The 9,170-nt window shown below is 60.9% G+C and overlaps 3 protein-coding genes across 3 annotated transcripts; 2 read left to right on the top strand and 1 right to left on the bottom strand.

The window, feature by feature from the left end:
* Positions 1–119: 119 nt before the first annotated feature.
* On the top strand, positions 120–3,492 carry ETH_00003355 (uncharacterized protein; the record flags this gene model as incomplete). The annotated part of the gene is made up of 2 exons (XM_013379793.1): positions 120–329; positions 451–3,492. 2 exons carry the CDS (start codon positions 120–122, stop codon positions 3,490–3,492), a joined length of 3,252 nt encoding a protein of 1,083 aa, XP_013235247.1.
* A 1,204-nt stretch (positions 3,493–4,696) lies between these two features.
* Positions 4,697–8,662, top strand: ETH_00003350 (Presequence protease, related; the record flags this gene model as incomplete). The annotated part of the gene is made up of 5 exons (XM_013379792.1): positions 4,697–6,014; positions 6,790–7,116; positions 7,498–7,706; positions 8,035–8,129; positions 8,401–8,662. The coding sequence occupies 5 exons, from the start codon at positions 4,697–4,699 to the stop codon at positions 8,660–8,662; spliced, it is 2,211 nt and encodes a 736-aa protein (XP_013235246.1).
* Positions 8,663–8,757: 95 nt separating this feature from the next.
* On the bottom strand, positions 8,758–9,143 carry ETH_00003345 (uncharacterized protein; the record flags this gene model as incomplete). The annotated part of the gene is made up of 1 exon (XM_013379791.1): positions 8,758–9,143. A coding segment is annotated over one exon (386 nt), but the record flags the coding sequence as incomplete, so codon positions are not given.
* Between the last annotated feature and the right edge of the window lie 27 nt (positions 9,144–9,170).

The raw sequence follows: 9,170 nt of genomic DNA, 5'->3' as shown, positions 1-9,170 counted from the left end.
TGCAGCAGCGGGGCAGCTTAGCGGTGCCTGTTGAGCCGCTGCTGCCTGCCTTTGCTGCACATGTTCGCGGCTTTAATCGCCAGCTGCAGGTGCTGCAGGGCCATTTGCTGCTGCAGCAAATGTCAGATTCGGGCGCAGCAGCAGAAGCTAGTGAAGCCACGCATTCTTGCTTCACTCCCTGCTCCTGGCATGCAGCAGGTATTAGCAGCAGCAGCAGCAGCAGCAGCAGCGTCGCAGCAAAGGCAAGGCAGCTACTGAGATATGAGGGCGAGCTGGTGGTGCAGCTCTTTGCATGGGCAGCAGACGCAATAACTGCAGCCACTCTACAGGTGAGTCGTTCGCTGTTTGCTGCTGCTGCTGCTGCTGCTGTTGCTGCTGCTATCCCCAGGAGCTGTAGCTGGTACAGAGATGAGCTGGCTGCTGGTGATGCGGCTGCGTCTTTATGCACAGGCTTCGCTGTTGCTGCCTCCAGCAGGGCAGCTTCTTGCTGCGCTGCAGCCATTGCAGCAGCAGGAGCCAGCAGCCTGCAGCAGGCTGGCTGCTGCTGCTATGCACGTGCTGCTGCAGTGCACCAACGCCGTTCGTTGGAGGCTCCGCAGCAGCAGCAACGGCGAGGACGAACTTGCTGCTGAAGTGGACGCAGAGGAGTGCGACGAGCCTGCTGCTGCCTTGGCAGCAGCAGCAGCAGCAGAGAACCGCGAAGCCACAGAAAAGCTGCTGCTGCTGCGCCGCTGGCACTCTTCGATGACTTCTCCTCTGGGGCTGCTACTGGGACATGCAGCTGAGGGTGCTGGGCTTAGTGGCAGCAGCAAAGAAAGCAACAGTGGCAGCAGCGCCAGCAGCAGCAGCAGCAACAGCAGGGGCCAGTGGGGCGTAGCGCTCGACCGGGTGTGGCTGCTGCTGTACGGCTGCAAGGAGGGCGCAAGGGAGCTGACAGAGAAGGCAGTTGATGACGCTGCAACAGCAGCAGGAGCACCAGAAGCAGCAGAGGCAGCGGCAGCAAGCAGCAGCGCAGCAGCAGCTGGTGTGCGGTCAGCTGCTGCTGCTATCTGCGCCTACTTGGTGGAGACCGGGTGGACTTTGGCTGCGCGTTGCTGCTCCTCGCAGGCGAGTGGCAGCTGCCCCTGCAGCTGCTCTGCATGCAGCAGCAACAGCAGCAGGACTGGCAGCAGCAGTAGCCGCACGGGGGCCTGCTGCAGCAGGGGCAGCGCTTGCAGCGCCTGGTGTTTGCCTGTCACGTCTGAGAGCTTTGCTGCAGTCTCAGCTGCTGCTCTGACGGCCGCGCAGCAAGCTGCTGCTGCTTCCCTTCCGCCCGCAGCAGCACCTGCTGCTGCAGCTCGCCTGCTTGACCCCCGACAAGTTGAGCTGCTGCTGCTCGATCTGCAGCTCCTGCGGGGGCACTGCGAGGCTGTAGCAGCCTGCGTGGCCCTGGCCGCGGGCGTGGCTCAGGAGGCAGCAGCAGCAAACGGCAGCAGCAGCAGCAGCAGCGGTGGGGCGGGCTTGTCTGTGTGGGCACGGGAGGTGCGCGCATTGCTGCGGGAGCCGCTGCTGAAGCGATTTGCTTCTGAGGCAAAGGCACTTGCTAGGGGGCTGCTGCTGCTGCTGGAATTTCTGCATGAGCTGCTGCGCATGCCGAGCAAGCAGCAGCAACTGCAGCAGCAACAACAAGAGGAGCAGGAGCAACAAAAGCAGCAAGAGAATGAGCCGCAGCAGCGAGACCTCAAGCCATTTCTGCACTCCGCTGTGAGCGCCACAGCCCCGACACTGCCGCAGGATGAAATTGCTGCATGCGCTCTTGCTGCCTTGGATGCTGCAGCTGCCTGCACTAACTTCCTGCAGCAGCAGCAGCAGCAGCAGCAGCAGCTCTCCATTCGCTGCGCTGTGGCTGCGCTAGCCAACGCAGCGACGGCCAAAACGGCTTTGAGGGCCTTCGGGCGCCTCGCAGTGTCGCTGGGAAAGTGGGATTGCTGCTGCTTCAGCAGCAGCGCAGCGGGAGGCAGCAGCAAGTGCTGCTTGTGGGGAGCAGCAGCAGAGACTTTAATTGGCTGCTCAGACAAAACCCCCTGGAGTGCACCCTCAGTGCAGCAGCTGCATGCAGCCCTTGGGGCTGCCGTGCAGCAGCAGCAGCCCTGTCAGGCAGCAGCTGCTGCTGCCGATCTTCAACACTACCTCGAGCAGCAACAGCAGCAGCAGCAGCAGGAGCAGGAGGCCGCGTGGGTAAAGGCACTTGAGTCGGGGCTGTTTGTTTCCGCCGTTGACTTTATTGTCGGAGCTCCGCTGTGGAGCATTTTGCTGCGAAATGCCATAGACCCAGCAGCAGCAGCAAGAGCCAATGCTGCTGCTGCACTGACGCAGCAGCTGCAAAGGCTGCTGCTGCTGCAGTCAGCTTCCTTCGCATGCGCGGTGTCTCGGATTTCCAGCCCTCCTTATTTGCTTGGCGGTTTGCTTCGCAGCCTGCAGCTGCACCCGCAGCAGCAGCATCAGCAGCAACTGCAGCAACAGCCGCAGGAACAACAACAGCAGCAACAGGATCAACAACAGTGGCAAGAGCAGCAGCAGCAGCAGCAGCAGCAAACGCCGGATTCACAGGATGCAGGCCTGCGGACTGCTGCTGCTGCTGCAACTTCTTATGATATGCTGCAGGACTGGAGCCTCCTAGATGCGCTTCTGCTGCAGCCCCTAGGAGTTGCATGCGTCGCGCCGCTTGCTGCTGCAGCAGCGCAGCAGCCGATTGCTGCTTCTGGTGCTTCCTGTGCTGCTGTTGATGCAGCTTCAGAGGCTGCTCAGTGGGAAAAGGCCCTGCGAGCTGCTGCTGCCGCATGCAGCGCCGTGAGCAACACCCCAGCAGCAGTAGCAGCAGCAGCAGCAGTTCCTGCGGGTTCTCTGGCAGTTGAGCGTTTACGGGAAGCCGCCGCAGCAGCAGCAGCAGCCAGGGGTGCAGCAGATGCGGGGTACACGTGCTGCTGCGATTCAGCGCGCAGCTTTGCTGCTCGAGGGTCGCTGGAGCTGCTGCAGCAGCTGCAGGCTTCAGCAGCACCCGAGCCGCAGCAGCTGCTGCTGCTGCTCCTCCTAGGAAGCCCGCTGCTGCCGCGAGCCGCAAGGGAAGTTGTGTGGGGCGACGAAGGGGCCCTGGTGGCCTTGGATAGAAACAGTGTGCTGCTGCCTGCTGCTGCTGCTGCTGCTGCAGCTTCAGCAGCAAATGATGCAACGGGCAAAAGCAGCAGCAGCAGCAGCAGCAGCAGCACTTGGGAAACAGTCCTGCAGTTCGCCAGCTGCATGCGGTGGGGTGTACGGACACCCGAAGACGAGTGGCTGATCTGCTGCAGCGCTGCTGCCAACTGCTTGCTGCTGTCAATTCTGTGGGGCCCAAACAGCAATTCCGAAGAAGCTGAAGCTGTGGGGCGTCAGCAGCAAGCCCACCTGCAGAGGCAGCTGGGGGCTAGCAGCGGCTTGGCCTCTGCAGCAGCAGCAGCAGCAGCTTTGGAAGCATGATCTGCTGCACTCATTGTGCTGCAGCAGCACGCTGAGTGCCACAGCAGCCGCAGCTAGGCGCCTCTAGCTGCAGGCGCTGCAGTTGCTGCCAGCAACTCGCAGCTGGGCTGAATAGCCTGCTGCTGCATGCGTCCAGCTCAATCTGCAGCTAGCTAGCTAGCTAGATAGCTGGCCAGGCAGCTAGCGTTATATCTGGCAGCATTTCTGGCTTCTGCTGCCGACCTCCTATTTTGCTGAAGCGGGGAAAGACTGAGCTAGTCAAACTGTGTCTTAGTGTGGACGGAGGAGGCTGTCTTGCTGCTGCTGCTGCTGTTGCTGCTGCTGCTGCTGCTGTTGCTGCTGATCTTAGAGCCTGGCTCGAGGCTGCTGGGAGGAGTCAAACCCACGCAGCTACGGGCCCCCAGCCTCTGTAGTTACTGAGTTCCTATTCCACGTTTGTATCTTAGGAAAAGTACTTAGTAGTTCTTACTGGAGTGCAGCAGCAGCAGCAGCAGCAGCAGCTCTTTCTCCCCTCTTGGCTGCCTAATATAATGCGTTGCGTCTTCCATTGCCTCCTGCTGCTTCTGAACCTCTAACTGCTGCGGCGCGCTGCGCCAGCAAACATGCTGCTGCTGCTGCTGCTGCTGTTTGCTGCCAGCAATTTGCACTAGCCTCAGAAGTGAAGACTACCTGCGCGCTGTGCTGCAGCGGAGCTGTGTCGCGCAGCTGCAGGTGCGTCGGCTGCTGCTGCTGCTGCAGCTGGCAGCAGCAGCTAAAGGCGAAAAAGTTGAAAAGTGAGATCCAGGGGGCCTTCAGTCCTCCACCCAATATCGGGAGGTGTACATACACTCCGAGCTGCAGCAGAACGCCCCCTGCGCCCGGCGCTGCTGCAAGGGGAGCTTCTGGGGGGCCCCGAGCTTAGCACACAGGAATAAGCGCCTTAAATGTTGTTAAATTAAGTAAAAAGAAAAGTAATTGATTAAAATTGTTTGCAAGAGAGCTAGCTCTGGAGGCGCGGCGGCGTTTCGCCTCCGGGCGGCAGGCGCAGCCGGGCGGAGCAGCAGCCCGGGCGTCGCCGACGGGGCGTTTGCTGTTGAGGGGATTTTTGTTGAAATAAATGCGGAAATGAGTAAATATTATTCGAAAGGAGCAGCAGAATCGGGTGTGTTTGCAGCTAAGGAGAGCAGCAAGACTGCGTGGCTGCGGCCTGCAGCGCGGTGGATCGATGCGGCGGAGCCCGGGCTGGGGCGTCGCCCTTCAGACTTCGTTTTCTGCAGTTTCTGGACCTCTGAGGCTCTCAAATATGTCCAATAAAAGATCCTTGTCGTGTCGGGGGCCCCCTGGGGGCCCCTGGGGGTGGGGGCGGCCGGAGTTGCTGCGCGGGCGCGGGTGTGTCTGTGTGCTGCTGCCGCTGCTGCTGCTGCAGCCGCTCGCCGCGGCCGCAGCAGCAGCAGCAGGGCCTGCCGGGGCCCCCGGGGCCCCCCCCGCGAGCCCGCGGGGCCCCCCGCCCCTGAAGCCCGGCGCAGTGTGCAAGTCCACCCTGGACCCCAGCGGAAACCCGCTGGAGGAGGCGCTGGCGAGGGGCCCCCCCCCCCCCGCAGGGGCCCCCCGGGGGGCCCCCCCCAGCCACCCCGCGTTCGCAGTGGCCTCGGACCGGCTGGTGGGGGAGCTGGGGCTGCGGGTGACGCAGTACCTTCACAAGGCCTCGGGACTTGAAGTTTGGAACTTGGAAAGTGAAAAAGAAGAAGAAGAAATGGCATTTAACATTTGCTTCCGAACTCCCGTGTCGGACTCGACGGGCGCTGCGCACGTGCTGGAGCACGCGGTGCTGAACGGCTCGGAGCTGTTCGCGCCCGCTGCAGCAGCAGCAGCAGCAGCAGCGGCGCCGGGCTTCCTGCTGCTGCAGCAGCGCAGCCTCAACTCCTACGCCAACGCCTGGACCTGGCCTGACCGCACCTGCTTCCCCTTCGCCTCCTCCAACTCCAAAGACTTCCAAAACCTCCTCAGCTTTTACCTCAGCTGCGTCTTCAGGCCCCTGGCCCTCGCCCAGCCCCACCACCTGCGCCAGGAGGGCTGGCGCTACGAGGCCGTCCCCCGCAGCAGCAGCAGCAGCAGCAGCAGCAGCGGCAGCAGCAGCGGCGGCGGCGGGGAGGGCGAAGCGGCAGTGGACTGCGAGACGTCTCCGGAGCTTTGCGAGTTGGCCTTCGGGGGCGTGGTCTACAGCGAGATGAAGGGAGTGTGGGGTATTGCTGCAGCAGCAGAAGAGCTGCAGCGGCTGCAGCAGCTTTTTCCCGCGCTGCAGACCTACGCACAAGTGGCTGGCGGGAGGCCCCCCGACATCCCTCTGCTGCAGCAGGGGGCCCTCGCGGCTTTCCACAGGGCCCTCTACGTGCCCCGCAACGCCTGGATTACCTTCTTCGGGGGCCCCCGCAGGGGCCCCCAGGGGGGCCCCCCCCTCGACTTCCTCGACAAGTTCCTCACCCAAAACAAAATCTACTCTCCCCAACCCCCCCAAGTCGTCGGCGTCCAGCACTCCTTCAAGGGTAATCCGCACAAAACACATTACCAGGGGGCCCCAGGGGGCCCCAGGGGGGCCCCAGGGGGCCCCGGAGGGCCCCTGGGGGCCCCGGAGGGCCCCCAGGGGGGCCCCAGGGGCGCCCAGGGGTGGACAGCGGGGATCTGTATGATGGGGTTAAGGAGGCCCCTATAGGGTCAAAGGGGCCCCTAGGGGGGCCCCTACGGGGGCCCCTAAGGGGGCCCCTCAGGGGGCCCCTAGGGGAGCGTTTAGTGGGGCCCTTAGGGGGGCCCAGGGGGCTTTTAAAGGGGCCTTTCGGGGTCCCAGGGGGCCCCTAGGAGGCCTACAGCTTTGTTTGGGTATAAGTATTTATATTAGAAGGAGGGGCCCCCAGGCTGCCAGAGTGCTGAAGGGGGGCCCCCCTGTGGGTATCTGTTAGCCTGCAGGTCTTTTTGTATCTTTTTGTTTCGTTTTTTTAATCTTTTGTTTATTTTTTGTCTTTCTTTGTTTCCTTTTGTTTCTTTATTTCTTTCTGAATTTCCTTTAATCCGGTTCTGTTTCTTTTTGTTTCCGTTTGCCTCTTTTCGCCTCATTTGCATCTCATTTAGTCAATTTGAGTTCAATTTTTTCCATTTTCGGATCATTTTCCCGCTTTTTTCCTTTTCCTTTCTTTTATCCCTTTTTAAATTTGCTGCCTTTTATCTTTTCTGTTCCTCTTCCTCTTCTTCGCTTCCTTTATTCTTTTTCAAATCTGCTGCCTCTTATCTTTTCTGTTCATTTTCCTCTTCTTTGCTTCTGCGCAGCCCCCGTGTACGCGGAGTTCCCTTTCGCCTCTTTAGCAAAAGACCCCAAAGACCTCATCAGCGTCAGCTGGGTACTAAATCCGTGCCCTGCGCCCCCCTCGGGGCCCCCCGAGGGGGGCCCCCAGGGGGCCCCCGAGGCGGGGGAGTGCCCCGGGGGCCCCGGGGGCCCCGGGAGAGTGGCGCTGCAGGTGCTGGATCAGCTGCTGCTGGGGTCTCCAGCATGTTTGCTGCGCAAGGCTTTGGCCCAGAGCGGGCTGGGGCTGGCTGTGTATGCCCCTGGGCTGGACTTGGATCTGAAATATGCGCAGTTCACTGTGGGGCTGAAGGGTCAGCGACCGCTAACTAGCTAGCTAGCTAGCTAGCCAGCTAGCTCGCTGGCTGGCTGGGCGGGTAGCTGACGGGGCAGATAGGTGGCTAGCTGGGTAGATGGTGGCTAGCTAGCTGGGTTTAGGGGTATCTGGCTGGGTAGATGTGTTTTCGGGTATATGGATGACTGGGTAGATGGCCAGCTAGCCACCTAGCTAGCTAGCTAGCGAAGTGGGTGCATAACTAGTCAGCAAGTAGCTAAGCAGCCAGCTAGCCAGCCAGCTAGCCAGCTAGCGAGCCAGCTATCCAGCTAGCTAGCTAGCTAGCTAGTTAGGTAGCGGGGAGCGTGAGGTGATCTGATTGAGGGTTTTGTTGCTTGCTGCTGCTGCACTTTGCGCGCAGAAGTGCAGCAGCAGGAAGGCGCAGCAGCAGCAGTGGAGCGTTTGGTGCTGCAGACTTTGGAAGCAATTGCTGCTAAGGGATTTTCTGCTGCAGAAATCGAAGCAGCTTTTAACAAGGTGGACTTCAGCTTGAGGGAAACTCCCCGCAAAGAGCTCCCCAGGGGGCTCATCTTCTCCCAGCGCATGGCCCAGGAACTCAACTACAACAGGGTCCTGCTGCTGCTGCTGCTGCTGCTGTGCCTGCAGCAGCTGCTCCGGCCACTGCAGCTGCTGCTGCTGCTAGGCCTGCTGCGGTTGTTGCTGCTGCTGCTGCTCTTCCTGCTGCAGCTGCTCTTGCTGCTGCAGCTGCAGCTACTCCTGCTGCTGTTGCTACTGCTGCTGCTGCTGCGCCGAGCCCTTGGAGCCGTATTTAGAGCTGCAGCCAAACTGGTTTCTCTGCAGATTTTGGAGAATGCATGCAGCTGCATGCATGCAACTGCATGCATGTAGCTGCATGCAGCTGGAGGCTTTGGGGCTTTTGCTGCTGCTTCCTCCGCAGGACCCTTTGGGGGCTCTCGAGTTTGAACAGGATATTTGGCGGCTGCGGGAGCGGCTGGCAGCGGGGGAAAAGGTCTTCGAGAATATGGTCAAGGAGTAGGGCCTGCTGCTGCTGCTGCTGCTGCTGCTGCTGCTGCTGTCGCTCCCGTTCTTGGGGCCGTTGTTGCTGTTGCTGCCGCTGCTGCTGCTGCCACGAAACCAGGCGCTGGTGGCCTTCGGCTGCTGGTGTTTCTGCCGCTGCTGCTGCTGAGAAGGCTCGTGCGCCGCTGCACCGGCAGCCAGTAGCAGCAGCAGCAGCAGCAGCAGCAGGACGCTGCTTTTTGCGCTGAGCAGCAGCTTTGGCTGCTACTGGTTTTGGTCTTTGCAGACTTTTGCTGGAGAATCCCCACCGCGTGACTTTGCGCATGAAGAGCAGCGCGGAATATGCAGAGCAGCAAGCAGCAGAAGAGAGAGCAGCACTGACAGCAGCAGAAAAGGAAATGGGACTCGAAGGAATTCGGCAAGTTGCCAGGGAACATAAGGCCCTCAAGCTGCTGCAGGTGACCCCCCAAACACAGCCAGACTGCAGCAGCAGCGGCAGCAGTAGCAGCAGCAGCAGTTGCAGCAGCAGAACGGACGCCGGGAAGTAGAGCATGAGTAAACTACAGCAGCAGGAGCAGCAGCAGCAGCAGCAGAGAGGCAGCAGGTGCGAAGGTTGAGCAAACTGAGGAGAGTTTTGGGGTGTCTAGACATCTTGCTGCTGCTGCAGTCCGTTTGCTGCAGGTGACTCCTCCCCCTCCAGAAGCTCTCGCGTCTTTTCCGAATCTTGCAAGAGAAGACATTGACCCAGTCCGCCATTCGCTTGCTGCTGCTGCTGTTTTGCTGCTGCCGCCGCCACTGTACTGCTGCTGCTGCTGCTGTCTTGCTGCTTCTGCCGCTGGTGTAGTGCTGCTGCTGCTGCTGCATTCGCTGCTGCTGTTTCACTGCTGCTGCTACTGTTTCCCTGCTGCTGCTGCTGCTGCTGCTGCCTCGCTGCTTCTACCGCTGCTGTAGTGCTGCTGCTGCTGCTGCTTTCGCTGCTGCTGTTTGCTGCTGCTGCTGTTTCCCTGCTGCTGCTTCTGTTTTCTGCTGCTGCTGCTGCGTGCGTGGCAGCAGCAG

Source organism: Eimeria tenella, genomic scaffold (assembly GCF_000499545.2).
Source record: "Eimeria tenella Houghton genomic scaffold, Eth_scaff397, whole genome shotgun sequence".
NCBI classification, from domain to species: domain Eukaryota; phylum Apicomplexa; class Conoidasida; order Eucoccidiorida; family Eimeriidae; genus Eimeria; species Eimeria tenella.
This window is presented reverse-complemented; position numbering and strand designations above follow the sequence as displayed.